Consider the following 18279-nt stretch of genomic DNA (forward strand, 5'->3'; position numbering starts at 1 on the left):
AGGACTAACTGCCCCTAAATTGGACATTATGTGTTGATTGTAACAAAAACTCACGCGGCAAACTGACTCAGATTTTTAAATAAGACTGCTTGGGAATTCAAAAAGTCACCAGAAAGGGGCAGTCAAATGCGACATTCTCGGTTTCCTTACTAAAATGTAACTATTTGGAATCCAACTCTGATTTCACAATCTCAAATTGCCTCTGTGCTTTAAAACCATACCCCCTAAAAAAGGGATGTTAAACTTATGGTATCCAATGTGCTTCGGAGTGTTCAAAAATGATGAATATTTTGGACACTAAGAGTGGTGTATGATGAATTTATAGATGCAAAGACCTGACTGACAAATAGCTGGTCTACAAAACAAACCTGTTTTGGAGACCTCTGAACGAACTCCTACAAGTCAAAAAGCTCATTGTTGCTAGTTAGTAAAATTCATGCTGAAAAGCTTTAGATGGGAGAATATTTAGCTTGATGTCATCACACTGGAATGACATCGAGAATCTGAGTAATTGCGGGCTTACTAAGAGCAGAGAAGCAAGTCAAAGTGATGTCATCTCAGTATTAATACTACATAAAAGAAAAGAATGTAAAGGTTGCAGTCCATTCAGAGAAGTGTTACTGGAACAGAAAACTTAAAAGAGTAAAAATATCCTACTGTGTAATATGGGACAGCAAGAAATGTCATGTTATTTTTATTAATTATAGAATATTATCTAAGTCCTATAGCATTTATGTTCTTTTGCAGTCTTACATACTGTATCTTAAGAATCTTAAGATTAGGAGTTTGGGATTAGGAGATATAAACTACTATATATAAAATAGATCAGCAACAAGGTCTTAAGGTATAGCACAGGGAACTACATTCACTATCTTAATGTATAATGAAAAAAGAATATGAAAAAGAACACATATATATAACTGAATCACTATGCTGTACACCAGAAACTAACACAACATCGTAAATCAACTAAACTTAAGTTTTTAAAAATCTTAAGAATATGCAACAATATAACCTACAATTTTTATATCCAACAGAGTTTAAAAAGTAGTTCAAATGAATTGCTGTATCAGAGGACAGAAACATTATAAACATATATAGACACATTTTTCTTAAGCATACTGTCTGATGTGTTTTCTACTAGTATCTAAGTGCTATAACACTAATTGACACTTGTAGTTTTGTTCAAACAATAGCATTTACATAACAGGAGAATAAATAATACAGAAAAATGCATCATTTCAAATAAACACCAATTTTCCATATTCTTAGGTTAACATAGTTATCTGTGTGTAATTATTATTTATTACATGATGCCTCTTGTCACGTATGGCTGTCCGGTCTTCACTCCCTAAGGCCACCAGCCCGAAGCTAAAGACCTCGAAGAAAGGGCCTCTCTGCGGGTCTAGCTCGACCTGGAACCCCACCCGACCACCGCCCCTCACAAGCCCCGCCCTCACAACAAGCCCCGCCCCCGAACACTGGTACTTCTTTGGCCCCGCCTCTTCAGTGTCCAGGCTCCGCCCCTCATGACCCCTACAGAGCCTTCTCCGAGGTGGACTCGCCTCTTCCGGTTTAGGTTGTCATGGTGGCCCCCCGCCCGCCTTGCCTCGTCTTTTCCGGTCTCAGTCCGGCGTGGCAGAGCAAGCAGGCTGCCTTAGCCCTTTTCAAGCCCTCTCTGTCATGGCGGCGTCCTGACTCTTCTTCCGGCCACAGCCTGTCATGGCGGTGGCCTGAGCAGCCACTCCCAGACCCAGACCTCTACGTTGCCTTGGCTCTTCTTAGTCCCTGCTGCTATGGCGGCGCCCAGGGTTTACCGGAAGTAAAACATCGGAAGTGAGCCGGTGCCTCTGCCCGGAAGCGAGCACGGCGCTGGGAAAGATGGCGGCGGCGGCGGCGGGCAATGCGGTGCCTTGCGGGGCTCGGCCTTGCGGGGCCCGGCCCGCCGGGCAGCCTAAGCCCAAGCCGCAGCCGCGCACTCTCCTTGCCGCCGGGCCGGCGCTCATAGCGAGCGGCGACGAGCTGGTCGCCGCCGTGTGGCCGTACAGACGGCTAGCGCTGCTGCGGCGCCTCTCGGTGCTGCCGTTCGCCGGGCTGCTCTACCCAGCCTGGCTGGGCGCCGCGGCCGCCGGCTGCTGGGGCTGGGGCAGCAGCTGGGTGCAGATCCCCGAGGCCGCGCTGCTCGTGCTCGCCACCATCTGCCTCGCGCACGCTCTCACCGTCCTCTCGGGGCATTGGTCCGTGCACGCGCACTGCGCGCTCACCTGCACCCCGGTAAGTGCGAGCGCACGAGCCTGACCCCCGGCATGGTTGTGTCTCACCGCGGATCCCAACCACTGCGTTCGTGTCCGTCCCCATCCCGGTCTGGTCCCTAATCTGCAGGGCCTGGGTCCCCAGCGGCACCCTCCGCCCTTTTACGCTACCTAAGTCCTGGCCCCGCTGCTGACTTGGCTGTGCAGCCCCGCGCAGGTTACTTCCCTTCCGTGGGGTGGTCATTTAGATTGCATAAGGTAATACCTGTTAAAAGCTTAGCGCAGGGCCTAGCATGTGTCGCCTTTTGGTAGGGCTTGTTAAAGCTAGCTCCCATGCTAGCGAGTACTCGGTTGTTTATCCCGTAAACGTTCCTACGTTCTTTGTTGTCTGTCTCCTATCTTGCTTTTCAGATGTGAGGCTAGATCTGTGGGATGGGTTTTCCCGTCTGTGGTGCGTGGTTTGAGAACTGAGCATCAGTACTGCTGGCCAGTGCTCAGAGCCACCCCCTATCCCACCACCACGACCCAAATGAGCTTGAAATGCAGTTAATAGGAGCGTTTAAGAGGAGCAGGAGCTATTTGTGAGCAAGTGACTTAACTGCTTGGGGTCTCTTTATGTCCATCTGCAAGAGGAGGGTGATGGTAGTGAGCACTCCCCCCAGAATACAAGAGCAAGGTAGTGCACGTGACCCTTAGTCCTGAGATCTGGATGAACAGTTGATATCAGTGACTGTCACTGCCCTCTGGGCCTGTGTCTGATGACACCGGCCTGTTTGGAGCCATGGGCCCTGAGGTCCACCTCCAGCCAGCCTCCCCTCTGATCCCAGGCATGCGTTTGCTGAAGGAAGAAACAGAACAGCACCGAGGGCTACAGAGAAGGAGCCCCCTGTCTTTGACTGCAAATGTAGACTGAATCCGCTTTCTCTTCTGAGAAAGCGAAATCTTTCTCATCCAGGGGCAGGACTGAACCTTCTGGAGTTAGTGGCTGCAAGTCAGGACGAACTAAGACCCCAGCAAGGGACAAAAGAAAGGAGAGGAGTTGGGAGAAGGGGGCTGACACTCCAAAACTTCCAACTGCTTTTTAGCCTGCAGCTGAAAAGTGTGACTATTAACTTCCTCTCTGGGGATGGAGAAGAAAGAAGAGCTAAGCAGCTATGGGGTTGGGACAGGCAGGTCTGGGTTTGCATGAGAGATCTCAGACGGGTGCTTCTGCTCTCTGGGTTTCAGTTTCCCCTTGTGTAAAGTGAGAACCATAACACCTCCCTCAGGGTGCCATTGTAAGAAGAAACTGAGGTGACATCTGCAAAGCGCCTGAAATGGACTTGCCCGGCTTTGCACTTTTTTCCGTGGTTTTGCACTTTTTTCCATGGCGTCACCAGAGTTTATAGTTATGTCTTTTGTCGTTATGTTCTGCCTGCTTTGGTGGCCCGTGAACTCCTAGAGGGGCACGGCTTTGTTTCTCAGGGTCACCGCCTCTGGTGGAGCAGAGTTAGGATGGATGCAGCTCACAGAATGAGGGAGCACTAATTCAGCTCCATTCAGCCCCTCCACCTATCAGGTGCTGGGGAAGTAGCAGTGAACCAAACACAAAACTCCTTGCTTTCATTGGCATTAGTTGGGGTGCTAGAACTTGTACTCTGCCGTCAGTTCTAAAGACAGAAAATAGGACCAGGACTTCGTGAGGTAAGTTTATATGGAGCATCAGGGGCAGCTTCCTGAGATGGTGATGTTGGAGCAAAGGCCTTTGAAGCAGGTGTGTGACCATGCGATCCAGGCAGAGAAAACAGCATGTGCCAAGCCCCTTCGCTGAGCAAGGATGAGCCTCATCGCCTCTCCCGTGTCATTCAAGGAAACAGCAAGAATAGCAGTGGGGGCGGAGGGCAGAGCAGGAGCAGCAGGCCAGGTGGGCTGTGACAGGGCTTGGCTCCTAGGGACAGCATTCTTCCTGTCTGAGTTGGTCTTCAGCAGGAGAGTCCTGGGTGTTGGGTGCTGTTCGTGATCCTAGCTTTACAATCTGGGCGGGGCCAGAGGCACAGTAAAGTGCTGTCCCTTGTCCCAGTGTCAGGCAGGGGAGTGGCCAAGCCAGCACCCAGAGCCCAGGGGCGTGTTCCAGAACATGTCCACAGGGCTGCAGGGCCCACCACCTCCCCCCAGTGGAGGCAGTGGAGCTGGGGCTTGAGCAGCACTTTGCCCCTGTCAGGAGTACGACCCCAGCAAGGCGACCTTCGTGAAGGTGGTGCCGACTCCCAACAATGGCTCCACAGAGCTCGTGGCCCTGCACCGTGATGAGGTAGGGACCACCTGCTGGACACACCTTCCCCCTCCCCAGTGTGGGGCTTGTGTGGGATTCCCCAGGCACTGCCATTCCCAGATCAGGGGCCTCTGCCACACACACACCTCCCACAGGGGGAAGACGGGCAGGAGGTGCTGTCCTTCGAATTCCAGAAGATCAAGTATTCCTACGATGCCCTGGAGAAGAAGCGCTTCCTCCCCGTGGCCTTTCCTGTGGGAAACGCTTTCTCATACTACCAGAGCAACAGGGGGTTCCAGGAGGACTCGGAGATCCGCGCAGCCGAGAAGAAGTTTGGGAGCAACAAGTGAGTCTTGACATCCTCGTGCGTTGCCCCTGCTGACACGGGGCTGGGGCTCTGCCTTGTGGTCACAGGTCAGGTCCCTGTCCCAACTAGTGGCTCCTTTCCCGTTCATTTATGCCCTGTGGTTTGGAGGAGTCCACCTTTCAACAGAACATCCCAGGTAATGTGGCAGATGTCCTTTGAGAAACATGCTCTAGTCTAGTCTCCCCTAAACTTCCCTGCTGATAGGAACCCCCTGGAGGGCCACAGTTGGGAGCCCTTCCCCATCACGTGTGTAGCTCTTCACCGGAGCCTAGCCCGGGGCTGCTCATCCTTGTCTTGCTGTTGTAAACTCCCTCTTTTAAATTCTTTCTATAAATGTGAATTCCTGCCATTCTTAATCATACATATCCCAGCACTTTATGAATGGTGATTTCAAAAGATGTCGGTAATCAGAACAGCTCTGATTTGTACAGGGTAGAATACAGATGCTCTGTACACACTCCTTTAATCTCCCCCAAAACCACCAGTGTTGACACGAGGCTGGGAGAGATCAGAGCTGGATTTCAAAGCCCCCGTCCTGGTCATGGTGATAATTGCCCTTGACCTGAAAATGCTCAGAACTTCTCAGGAATCATTTCTTCACCTAATTGCTTTTCACAAGTTACAAACACGTTACCACAACCAGTGACCTAATAGGAAGGTTTATAGAAAACGGTTACTGATCCTCCCGCCACCCCCGGCAGCCTGAGATGTCTCCTTTCACACCACCCTCCCTTATGCAGAGGCACCCCACACAATCCAGGGTGGGGCTCCGTTAATTTTTATTGCAGTGGGGCCACTGCAGTTTCTTTTTCTCAAATCCCATGTCCTGGACATCCCTCCAGTTCTCCAGGACAGGGTGAGGTGGCCCTAGTGGACCTGGCCAGACAGGGCCACCACACACAGTGCTGCAGAACATGCCTTGGGCCCCGCTCCTTGAATTCCAGGGCTTTTATTCAGGGAGTCTTTGGCAAATTTCAGCTCCATAGTTGGGTGGGGCTCAGGCCCTGTATTTCAGGCCCCAGGGAGTTGCCACAGCACCCACTGCCAGGCCTCCCCTGTGCAGCTTCAGGGGTACTGTCCCACAGTCCGTCGTTCCTTCTCCTCTTCCCTTGTCATTCATCCAGAAGATAGTATCTTGCCTCCCTCACCTCGCACCAGCGCCACGCAGAGGGGCAGTCAGTGTGCCTGCTCCAGTGCCTCGTGGACGAGGAGAGCCGTAGTTGAATGGAGCATCCCAGGTGTCCGGAAGCTCGCCAGGGCTCCTAGTTTCCCAAGAAGGCCTCTGGTGCCCCCAAGTAGAGGTGTCGGGTGGGTCCTCCCACTGTGAACAGGGCATGGCGTCTGATCTCTTTTAGGGCCGAGATGGTGGTGCCTGACTTCTCAGAGCTGTTCAAGGAGAGAGCCACGGCGCCCTTCTTTGTGTTCCAGGTAAAGCAGCAGCTCTGGCCCTTCCCCCCACCCTGTTCCTTGGGGCTTTCACAGCCAGAGCAACCTGTGTCCACCTCCAGACCTGAAAACCTCTCCCTGTCCTCGTGGTCAGAGCCCATGGGGAGAGCGGCCCTTGGTGTGCCATCCAGTCCTCAGGCATCTCCCTGCGTTCCCGGAAACAGACAGGCCCGTGTCCCGCAGGTGTTCTGCGTGGGACTCTGGTGTCTGGATGAGTACTGGTACTACAGTGTCTTCACACTCTCCATGCTGGTGGCCTTCGAGGCCTCCCTGGTGCAGCAGCAGATGCGGAACATGTCAGAGATCAGGAAGATGGGCAACAAGCCCCACATGATCCAGGTGTGGCCAGTAGGGAGACGGGTGGGTAGGAGGGTCCCTGCGGTCTTGGGGTGGGTGTGGTGAGGGTGCTCCCTAAAGCTGACGATTCACCACCCTGGCCCAGGTCTACCGAAGCCGGAAGTGGAGGCCCGTCGCCAGTGATGAGATTGTTCCCGGAGACATCGTCTCAATCGGTGAGGCCCAGTCCTGCTCCATGCCAGTGGGAGCCCCTGCCTCGGGCTTCTGTACAAACCTCCCGTCCCTGGCCTGCAGGCCGCTCCCCGCAGGAGAACCTGGTGCCATGCGACGTGCTGCTGTTGCGGGGCCGCTGCATTGTGGACGAGGCCATGCTCACCGGGGAGTCAGTGCCCCAGATGAAGGTGCTGGGTCAGGAGTGGGGGAGAGAGGCGGTCCTCAGTCTGCTCAGGCATGTCACTGTCCCATTCACTGAGGAGGAAACAGGCCGGGGAAGGGCAGGTAGCTGGGCCAGGATCCTGCCCAGATGCAGATGGAGGAGGGACGAGCCCCCAGCCCAGGAGACAGGAGGCAGGTAGAGGGGGCACAGCATCTGATGGAGATGCTGGGTTTCCTGGCGGGTCAGCACGCTGGACAGAGGGGAGCTGGGTGGTAATAAGGAGAGGGATGAAGATAAGAGGTCAGGAGCATCGTGGGGTATCAGGCATCCTGAGCCCTCAGGCTGAGGTGGCTGACAGGAGTGGGGTGGGGGAGCTGTGAATCTGGGGTGAGTCCAATTTCAGGGTTACAGGGAGTCATTGTTGCACATGCAGGAGAGAAGAGAAAGCGGGGCCCTACCCCTGACGAGGTACACCAGGTTGGGTGGGGAGCCCTGTAAGGGTCAGGCGGGCTCCTCCCAGCCCCAGGGTCCAGCTCTCCAGACTGGGGTCAGAGAAAGAGGCCAAGGTGGGACTAGCCATCGACTTTACCATCCTACCCTCCTCCCAGGAGCCCATCGAAGACCTCAGCCCCAGCCGAGTTCTGGACCTCCAGGCCGACTCCCGGCTCCATGTCATCTTTGGGGGCACCAAGGTGGTTCAGCACATCCCCCCCCAGAAGGCCACCACCGGCCTGAAGCGTAGGTGCCTCAGGGGCGTCTGGGGGTATCCTTGCCCCACCGTCTCCACACCTCCGACATCTGCTTGGCTCTGAAAGAATCAGGACAAGCAGACATAAATGATGGCTCTGCTTTGTCTCCCCAGCGGTCGACAACGGGTGTGTGGCGTATGTCCTGAGGACTGGATTCAACACATCCCAGGTGCGGCACCTTGCCCACTTCTGAGGAGGGTGGTCCCTGGGACAGATGGTGGACAGTTGCAAAGGCAACTTTTTCAGACCCCAGAATGTCCACCCCACAGTCTCCCTGACAGCCTGTACTGGGCTGAGGGCCAGAGCGCAGAGACAAGCCCCAGACCAGGCCCGCTCTCCCCACTCAGGTTCTGGTGAGGAGCACAGACAGCAGCAAGCTTGGGGATCTGTGATCACAGTCTTTGTAAACTCTACTCAGGTGGCATGAGGGCTCTCTGGTAGAGGTGATGGTCAGACCTCCTGGATAACTCATCCCCCTCATCTTGGCCACTTCATTCCCTGACCCCCAGGCTTCAGCCATTGGTCTCTAACTCTATATGTGCTGTAAGCTTGGTTGCAGCTGCCCACATAGCTGTGTCAGGCCAGGGCAGGCGCTCCTCCTCAGCAGAGGGAGAATCTGGCCCTGATGCTTTTAGGCCTGGGAGGCTGCCACCCTCCCAGGAAAGACCTCCATCCCTCCGTCCCTCCAGGGCAAGCTGCTGCGCACGATCCTCTTCGGGGTCAAGAGGGTGACAGCGAACAACCTGGAGACCTTCATCTTCATCCTCTTCCTCCTGGTCTTTGCCATTGCAGCAGCTGCCTACGTGTGGATCGAAGGTAAGCATCATGACCTCCTCCACCATATCTGCCGGGTCCCATGCCTGTGGCCCCCAGGCTGTCAGGCCTTGTCTTTGCAGGTACCAAGGACCCCAGCCGGAACCGCTACAAGCTGTTTCTGGAATGCACGCTGATCCTCACCTCAGTCGTGCCCCCTGAGCTGCCCATTGAGCTGTCTCTGGCCGTCAACACCTCCCTCATTGCTCTGGCCAAGCTCTGTGAGTTTCTGGGGCAGGGCTGGGGTCCCGAGTGGGCTGGGCCCTGACAGGACCCCTGACCCTGGCTCCCACCTCCCAGACATGTACTGCACAGAGCCGTTCCGGATCCCCTTCGCCGGCAAGGTGGAGGTGTGCTGCTTCGACAAGACAGGGACCTTGACCAGCGATAGCCTGGTGGTGCGCGGAGTGGCTGGGCTCCGGTGAGCATGGGGAGTCTGGGTGGCGAGGCTTTCTGGGAGCTCGGGACAGACAGCTGCCCAGCCCAAGCCTTCGAAGTGAGGGCCTGTCACAGACCCTACCACAGAGGTCCACTCCCCAGGCAGTCCTCAATGTGAGTGACAGTGGCAGGGGCTCAGCTTGGGCCCCAGACAACCACGTGACCTCTGGGGGCATCTGTGAGACAGGTGCAGTTGTCACAAGGATCAAGCTAACACCCCGCAGCCTCCCCACAGTGACTGGCAAGGGGCATGGGGGCCTGTCCCTCATCCTGAGTGGCACTTGCCAGGGGTTCTTCCACCTTGTAACGAGCTGTTCCTCATCCTTGCAGAGATGGGAAGGAGGTGACCCCTGTGTCCCACATCCCCATAGAAACACACCGGGCTCTGGCCTCGTGCCACTCCCTCATGCAGCTGGATGACGGCACCCTTGTGGGTGACCCCCTTGAGAAAGCCATGCTGACGGCCGTAGACTGGACGCTGACCAAAGGTGAGGGGCTGGAGCCTCGGGCACACCATCAGGTCTTATGCAGGCGGGCTGTACCTCTCAGACACCTGTGTGTCCAGCTCAGGGGCAAGCGGGTGGGTACAGGCTCACCTCTGACCTGGAGTAGGGTCCTTCACGGCCAGATCTCCCAGCTCTGACCCCTCCCGGAGCCAGGAGTTCCTGCAGGCCCCGGATCTGGAGGATGTGGGAGGAAGGGGGCGGAGGGAGGAAGGGCTCGGAGGGGGCAGGCGGGGGCTTGGCTGCCTCTTTGGAGCGAAGGCCCTCAGGACTCGTGCTTATTTGTTTCCAGATGAGAAAGTATTCCCCCGAAGTATTAAAACTCAGGGGCTGAAAATTCACCAGCGCTTTCATTTTGCCAGTGCCCTAAAGCGAATGTCCGTGCTCGCCTCCTATGAGAAGCTCGGCTCCACCGACCTCTGCTACATCGCGGCCGTGAAGGGGGCCCCCGAAACCCTGCACTCCATGGTGAGCCAGCCCCGGCCCGGGGGGAGGTGGGGGGGGTGGGGCGGTCGGTGACATCCCCCTGCGTTCCCTGCAGTTCGCCCAGTGCCCAAATGACTACCACCACATCCACACGGAGATTTCCCGGGAAGGAGCCCGTGTCCTGGCGCTGGGGTACAAGGAGTTGGGGCACCTCACCCACCAGCAGGTAAGGGTCCAGGCTCCCCACCTGCCAGCCCATCGTCCATGTCACCTTAAGTCCCCTGTAGCACCACCGTGAGCATGTACAATTTTGTCTTCCTCCTCCCCAGACTTTAACCTTGGAGGCCCCAGTGACACTCAGTCCTTGATACCTTCTCCTCCCATGCATGCCCCACCCTCCATGAGACCCCATCCCATCCCAGAGCCCAGGACTGCTCCCTAGAGAGCACACCCAGGCCTCACCTGCTATCCTCACACCACCTTGGGGAGTTCCTGGAAGCACCTTGGACTCCATCTCCAGCCCAACTCCACCCCTGCCCTGCCCAACTACCTGGTCACTGCATGGTCTTGGGACATCCCCAGCCCTTGGTCACATCCCACGTCCCATCGGCTGTAGGCTCTCCTCCCACCTCCACCACCAACATTGCTCTTTTACCTGCTTCCATCTTGGCCCTCATCCAAGTGGCTCCCATCTGCTTGGACCCAGTAGCCATGAGAGCCTTCCAGAATATACACTAACCAGGTCACACCTCTGTGTTCAGAGCCCTAGTCAAGGCCCATTCCTGAGCCTTGTCACAGACACCCTCAGAACCACCGTGCTTTGTGCCACTCACAACCCTCTCTGCCCCGTTCCCCTGCCTTCTCTCTCAGGGTACTCAGTGCTTTGATTTCTGTGGTTTTCTTTATCACATGTCTCCTGCAAGAGAAGGCAGGCTCCTTGAAGGCGGAGATTTTTTGGTTTCTGGTATAAAATAGAGGGTGAACTCATGCTCAGTGGTCATCAAAGGAGAGTCCCAACTTTCCTGTCTTGGAAGCTGAGTCAGAGGAGCTCGCTGTTGTCCACACTAGGGGGTATAGAGGCACCATTGGGCGGCCAGGACCATCCAGCCACCACTGAGCCCCTCTACCACCAGGGTGCCTGTCACCCTCCCCACACCTGTCACCTTCTGACCCTCTAGTGTCCCTCCTGCAAAGATGGGGCCTTCCCTGTTAGAGCCTGGAAAATGGAGAGGGAGGGACAGGTCATGAGGGCACTCCTGTGTTCATCCACAGGCCCGAGAGGTCAAGCGGGAGGCCCTGGAGTGCAACCTCAAGTTCGTCGGCTTCATTGTGGTCTCCTGCCCGCTCAAGGCTGACTCCAAGGCTGTGATCCGCGAGATCCAGAATGCCTCCCACCGGGTACGGCCACTGGACCCCTCCCCAGCAAGCCCCATGGGTGGGCAGTCTTGGCCACTCCTTACAGGGAGGGGGGATGTGACAGTAGAGGACAGTTCCACCCTCAGTGTGTCTCGGGTGTTGGAGGCAAAGATTCAGTGGATTTTGGCTGAGCTCCACCATGGCTTGGGTACTAGTCCTATCCTGGGCCTGAGGATGCTCTGGGACCCGGCCTGTGTCCACCCTTTGCACATCATTTTCCTGGGCCCCTAGTATCCCTGGGAGATGAGGGCTGGGTCGGAGGATGTGGAGGCAGCACGCAGACAGGCCATGTCTGACCCAGTGGCTTTTATCTGTCAGTCCTGGCGGTTTGCATTGTCTAGTTTGGGAGTCAGGATATAGTTTAGGGTGTGGGAGGTGAACCGGCAGTGTAACAGGGAGGTGACATGATTAGTCCTCACCTGGCCCTCAGCAGTGAAGGCCCATGTTCCCATCACCGGGGTCTAAGCCAGGAGGCTGGAGCTTGTGTCATACCCATCCCCAACCCCTGCCTAGGGCATCTACGAAGCCCAGAGTGCCCATGCCTGTCCATGCCGAGAGCTGGGTCTTAGTTTGCATTGCAGATGAAGGCTATTGGTGTTCTTTGAAAGACACACATAAACATATCCATTGTAGGAAAAACCACCAGGTGGGGCAGATTGTGGCCCTTGGAAGCCCAATCCCTCTCAGGGGACCAAGAACTCCCACTATGGCTTCCTTAGAGGGGACTTGGCTCCAGGTCTCTAGGCTGGATTTCTGACCCACTGAGCTTCCACCCTCTCCCTTCAGGTGGTCATGATCACCGGTGACAACCCCCTCACTGCCTGCCACGTGGCTCAGGAGCTGCACTTCATTGAAAAGGCTCACACACTGATCCTGCATCCTCCCACGGAGAAAGGTGAGGCCTCGTGTGGTCAGGAGCTGGGGGGACCCTGAGTCTAAGAAACAGCTCCCACCTAGTGGCTTACCTGTGTACACACCCAGTGGCATCCAGTACCCGTGACACAGGCCTGTGGATCACAGCCCTGCCCCATGCTCAGGCTTGGGCTGTCTGGCCAAGGAGCTCCCCCACCAGCCTGTGCAGCAGCACGTGGGCGGTCACTGGTTCCAGGACTAGCGATGACTTAACAATCTTAAGGCAGTTGGTTGTAATCACACCAGCCCACATTTCATATCCTCCCGCCCACCCTAGGCCTGGCTGGCAGCCTGTGCATAGCAAGTGCTCCTCTCCTAAGCACAAGGACTGCTGGTGCTCATGGTTGGCATGGCCAGACCTGGGGAAGAGGGCTTGGTTTGGAAGACCATGCTGGCCCCTTTACCTCACACAGGAGGGCTTGCTGTCTCCATACCACATAGGAGGAAGCCAGCCAGGTTAGGGGTTGGGACCTCTCCCTTAAAGATAACGAAACAGAGAAGTAAACCCACCCACCTACATCACTTGGTGACACTGTAACTAAGGATTTGAACTCAGATGTCCTGACTCCAGAGCTCATGGTCTCTGGCCTCTCCGGAGTAACCAAATTGCTTGCAAGTGGTGCCTCAGAATTGGACCAGTTAAGGGGTAGATCCAAGTCCCAGCCCCTCTGGCTGGTGGGGAGGGAGTCTGTCAAATGCCATAGGACGGCACCCAGTGCAGAGCATGGCTTAGGAGCAGGATATACCTTGTTCCTAAGGAGTGTCACCAGGCTGCAGACGAGGGGTGGGCGCTGGTGTGGTGGCCTGGCCTAGGGAGGGCTCCAGAATCTCCAGCCCTTCTCTCAGTCTGCACTGTTGATCCCAGGTGTCTGTCCTAGTCCCAGGCTCTAGGCTTTTCCAGAGCCTGGAGATGGTAGGCAGGTGGCCCAGGGGTGGCTGCCAAGACTGTTGATTGGCCAGCAAAGCTGCTCTAACAAAACAGCCACAACAAAAGCCAGGTGGCGCTCGCTTTCCCTCCAGGCTGAGACAGCTCAGGGCAAACTGCCCAGTGCTGAGAGGGCTGATGGGCTGCCCTCAGCTGCCCTCGGTGCTCAGTGTCTGTGCCTAGATCAGCCAGCTAGAAACAGGAAGTGGCTAACAAGCAGTCTGCCCAGGGGGAGTGTCTCGGGTGCCCTGGCCCTAGGAGAACAGAGTTTCAGGCAGGGCCCCAGGGGTAGGGGGAAGTCAGGCTGCCTGAGTTTGAGTCTGTCATATGATCTTAGGTCAGTGGCCCAAGCCCTGGGTTTTCAGATCCTTTGTCTGTGTCTAAGGTTCTGTGGATGCCCTCTGCGGGGTGCCCAGGGTCTGGGGTACAGGTTGGTATGGATCGGGGTTGGGAGGAATAAGGTGGGATGGGGGCCGCAAAGGTGCTCCAGAGAGGACAGGCTAGAACTGCACATGTGGGGTTCAAGTGAGGAAGTCCACCTGAGTAGCTGTGCCCTATCCCTGACCCTGGGCGCTGGCCCTGCAGGTCAACCATGCGAGTGGCGCTCCATCGATGGCAGCATTGTGCTGCCCCTGGCCCAAGGCTCCCCAAAGGCGCTGGCCCTGGAGCATGCACTGTGCCTCACGGGCGATGGCCTGGCCCACCTGCAGACTGAGGACCCCCAGCTGCTGCTTCGCCTCATCCCCTACGTGCAGGTGTTTGCCCGAGTGGCCCCCAAACAGAAGGTGGGTACCAGGGGTGGCAGAGGGCAGGCAGAGCCCTGGGGACAGCACACAGCCCTCACTTGGCCCATCTCTGCCCAAATAGGAGTTTGTCATCACCAGCCTGAAGGAGTTAGGGCTACGTGACCCTCATGTGTGGGGATGGCACCAATGACGTGGGTGCCCTGAAGCACGCTGACGTGGGTGAGCCGTGGGCTTGAGGGCTGTTTCTTCCTTAACTGTCTGCCAACACTGGCTTAGCATCAGGGACACATCACTGGGCAAGTTCTGCCAGGAGGCAGTAGTGAGGGGATGGGTCAGGGGCCAGTGGGACTAGGGATCCGAAGGGCTCTAAGGCCAGGAAGGGACACAAGTGTGTGAGGAACAGTGTGGCAGGGGCCACCAGGACCTCTGGGAGAGTGGGAACCCCCTTTGTTGGAAATCAGTTTTGATCTATCTAGTGTTACATGCTTTATCTGGGTTTTGTTTTTCAGGTAGTTTGTGGAAAGTAAGACAGGCTCTCTGAGGCACTTCTGGGGATGGGTGGTCGGGTGAGATGGGGAGGTCTCTAGCTGCACTGAGCAGACCCTCCGGTCTATGCTCCATGCTGGCCTCGCAGACCGGGGGTGCCTGGGGTGACAGGCTCCCTCTGGCTCCTGACACACACTCTCCCACCAGGTGTGGCCCTCCTGGCCAACGCTCCTGAGCGGGTCATCGAGCGGCGGCGGCGGCCCCGGGACAGCCCCGTCCTGAGCAACAGTGGAGGCAGGGCCACCTCCAGGGCAGCCAAGCAGAGGTCTGGGCTCCCACCCCCAGAGGAGCAGCTGGCCTCCCATCGGGTGAGTCTCAGAAGGGGAGCACTAGCGCCCCCTTGTGGTCAGGTCTCACCCCCTGCTGCCTGCCTCACAGGACCGCCTGAGCCAGGTGCTGCGGGACCTGGAGGACGAGAGCACACCCATCGTGAAGCTGGGGGATGCCAGCATCGCAGCGCCCTTCACCTCCAAGCTCTCCTCCATCCAGTGCAGTGAGTCCTGCTCCCTGCTCCTCCCCTGTCCCATCCCTAGACCCGTCCCACCTGGACCCATGCCCACACCTGCCTTCCCTCACAGTTTGCCACGTGATCAAGCAGGGCCGCTGCACGCTGGTGACCACGCTGCAGATGTTCAAGATCCTGGCGCTCAATGCCCTCATCTTGGCCTACAGCCAGAGTGTCCTCTACCTGGAGGGAGTCAAGTTCAGTGACTTCCAGGCCACGCTGCAGGGGCTGCTGCTGGCCGGCTGTTTCCTCTTCATCTCCCGCTCCAAGGTGGGCCAGGACCCTGAGCAAAGCAGGGGCTCCCGCCCCAGCCCCCAGTGCCCTGTGCTTTTCTGAGCCATAGCGCCTGCCCCAGTGGTGCTGGGAGGCTTTTTGGATTGATGACCAGTAACGCTCAGGCCAGAGCAGGCTTTTGCAGGCTTCACTGCTTGTCCGTTTTGTTCTCACAGCAGCCCTCAGGGTGGGAACCGTCATCCCCAAGTTACAAATGGGAATCGGGGCAGGGTAGGTGCCCTCTGAGGCGCTTCAGAGTGTCACAACTTGGACCCAGCACTGTCCACAGGCTGCGTTCTCGGGTGGGCCACACAGGTGTGGAGGGAAGCTGGGGGAAACAAATACCAAGGCCACTCAGAAAGTACGCAGTGCTGAGAAAAACACCAAGTGAGTCACACGGGCTGTGGGGAGTGGCCTCAGGATGGGTCAGGGAAGCCTGTGTGATGCTGACATTCAGACCAGTGCATAACCAATGTGGGAGCCGGACAGGAGCTAGGAGGAAAGGGCATGTTCCGAAGATGGTCATGGGCTGATGCGAGGAGGCCCTGGTGGCTAAGGAGGATGGGAGGTGGACTGGTTGACCATGCACGCCCCATAAGCCACAATGAGGGCTTTAAGTTTATTCCAGAGCCAGGATGGGGTGGAACTTAAGCCCCTTGTGGCTGCTGCACAGAGCCTAGGCATTGAGCAAAGCCGGGATGGCATCTGGGCTGCAGGTCTAGAGGGTGCACAGGGTTCTGGAGACTGGTGCCAACCCATAACCCCCAGAGTTTGGTGACTACTCTCTATAAGTCCTGCCACGAAGCAGGGTAGGCAGGTGACCGCAGGGTGAGCCTGGGCCCTGACCTCCACCCTGCTGCTGCAGCCCCTCAAGACCCTCTCCCGAGAGCGGCCCCTGCCCAACATCTTCAACCTCTATACCATCCTCACGGTCCTGCTCCAGTTCTGCGTGCACTTCGTGAGTCTCGTCTACCTGTACAGTGAGGCCCAGGCCCGGAGCCCTGAGAAGTGAGTTCCCGCATTGGGGTAGGATGGGGTGTTCCCAAAGTAGGCAGCATCCCTGTGGTAGAGGGTGGCAGGAAGAACACACTGGCGTTGGCCTGGGTGACCAGGGCCAGGCCAGCAGGGTCTTCCAGGCAGAGCCCTAGCTCTCTGCAGGGGCCCTGACCCCCATGTGTCCCTGCAGGCAGGAGCAGTTTGTGGACCTGTACAAAGAATTTGAGCCAAGCCTAGTCAACAGCACAGTGTACATCATGGCCATGGCCATGCAGATGGCCACCTTCGCCATCAACTACAAGGTGAGGCCTGGCCCCTGCCTGAGCACACCCTGCCCACCCTCTGGGCCCCCACAACACACAGCTGTCTATCCATTTGTCCCCACAGGGCCCACCCTTCATGGAAAGCCTGCCCGAGAACAGGCCTCTGGTGTGGAGCCTGGCCGTGTCTCTCCTGGCCATCGTGGGCCTGCTAGTTGGCTCCTCGCCTGACTTCAACAGCCAGTTTGGACTCGTGGACATCCCTGTGGAGGTGAGTGGCCCCTTAGACATGGTCCTGGGACTCAACCTGGATCCATCAGCAGGCACCCGACTCACCAGCACTCCCTGCTCCACAGTTCAAGCTGGTCATCGCCCAGGTCCTGCTCCTGGACTTCTGCTTGGCACTCCTGGCCGACCGCGTCCTGCAGTTCTTCCTGGGGACCCCAAAGCTGAAAGTGCCTTCCTGAGACGGCGGTGCTGGCACCTGCTGCCCACCCTGCTGCCGCTGGGCAGGAGCCCTACAAGGGCCCCAGGAGGGAACACTGCCCCCACGGTGAGGCTGGTTTGGCCTTGCCCACCAAGACTGAACTGGGACACCCCCACCCTACCTACTATGGCCGTCTGAGGGCCTGGCTGGCAGAACCAGCCCTGGGCCAGCACCTTTGGTAAATAAAGCAGCATCCATGATTTTAAAAGCTCTGCCTCCATCTCTCTCTGCCACAGAAGGGGTCATTGGGTGGGTGGGAGGCAGGGTGTTCACTGAGGAAGGTCCTGGCACCCTCCTGGGCCATGTGAAGTTCTAATCTCCCTCTGCAACACATTTCAGCTCTTGGACAGGCCAAGCTCAGAGCCCAGAGAGCTCTGCACATTTCCTGGTTTCACAAGCACTGCCACATTTCTGTGGTCTCTTGGCTTCACATTTTGACAACCTCAGGCACTGAGGGGAGTCTTAGGATCATTGGCATTTTTCCCTTTTCAATAATCTGCAAAATAACAGCATGCCTTCCTCTCATGGTGTCTTAGGATGAGGAAGTTTAGTCTGAATCATTACAAATACTGACTCAGGTCCCACTCAGGGTTCTGTGCCACATGAGTGCCATTGCCTTGTCACATCACAGCCAGACTTTGACCTACAGCCTGACTCTTTTACTGATACTATCCTTCCTTTCAAAAGCTGCTCACGCAGCTGCAGCTCAGGAATTGTGGAGTAGGTAGCACAAAAGTGAAGCAACAGTCAGATTCCTTGCCTTCTCAACAGCCAAAAACTTTGTTTCCAGCCAGAAATGCCAGAGTATGTGGTGTGGGTGCATTTTTATAACTTTGACAAGCTGCATGTGACCACCTTAGGCCAGGGAACCCAGGCCCAGGCTTCTGGACAACCTCGCCCTTCGCTCAGTGAGGAGCTCTCTGCCTTTTCCTGCTCTTGCCCCTTGGTCATCCTCAGCAGCCCATCCCTGACTGGCTTCCCCATCAAGAGTGTGGCAAACAGCCCAAGGAAAGCCCTGGGAGCCAAAGCAGGGAAGGGGCAGGGACCAGCTGTGAGCATCACGTGGGCCCTGAGCACTGTCCAGGGTTTCTGGAGGGGTAGGGGTGCCAGACCCCACCCAGCATAGGGGCTGCTGTGGCCATGTGGAATCCAGAAGACAATTTAAGGCAATTTAAAGCCATCAGAAGGGGAGCACTCTGGACTTAGGGTCTGCTGGGGATTTTGGGGGGGCTCAATACAACGGTCTCTGCCCTCCGTGCCTGAGAGGGGCGCTAGGGTTGCTCTAGCTGGGCTGT

The 18279-nt window shown here is 56.6% G+C and overlaps 1 protein-coding gene across 1 annotated transcript; it reads left to right on the forward strand.

Annotated features, from left to right (window-relative positions):
• Positions 1 to 1853: 1853 nt before the first annotated feature.
• On the forward strand, positions 1854 to 17192 carry ATP13A1 (ATPase 13A1). Its single transcript, XM_006176311.3, is given in 27 exon segments — positions 1854 to 2274; positions 4453 to 4542; positions 4659 to 4849; positions 6226 to 6298; positions 6500 to 6655; positions 6759 to 6828; positions 6908 to 7014; positions 7598 to 7727; positions 7852 to 7907; positions 8428 to 8554; positions 8635 to 8772; positions 8852 to 8972; positions 9320 to 9477; positions 9785 to 9960; positions 10034 to 10144; positions 11191 to 11316; positions 12121 to 12229; positions 13757 to 13956; positions 14039 to 14068; positions 14070 to 14136; positions 14611 to 14771; positions 14842 to 14956; positions 15042 to 15238; positions 16107 to 16249; positions 16428 to 16539; positions 16625 to 16768; positions 16854 to 17192. Coding segments are annotated over 27 exon segments (3612 nt in total). The 5' UTR covers positions 1854 to 1881; the 3' UTR covers positions 16965 to 17192.
• The last annotated feature ends 1087 nt before the right edge of the window (positions 17193 to 18279 follow it).

This window comes from Camelus ferus, chromosome 22 (assembly GCF_009834535.1).
Source record: "Camelus ferus isolate YT-003-E chromosome 22, BCGSAC_Cfer_1.0, whole genome shotgun sequence".
NCBI lineage: Eukaryota > Metazoa > Chordata > Mammalia > Artiodactyla > Camelidae > Camelus > Camelus ferus.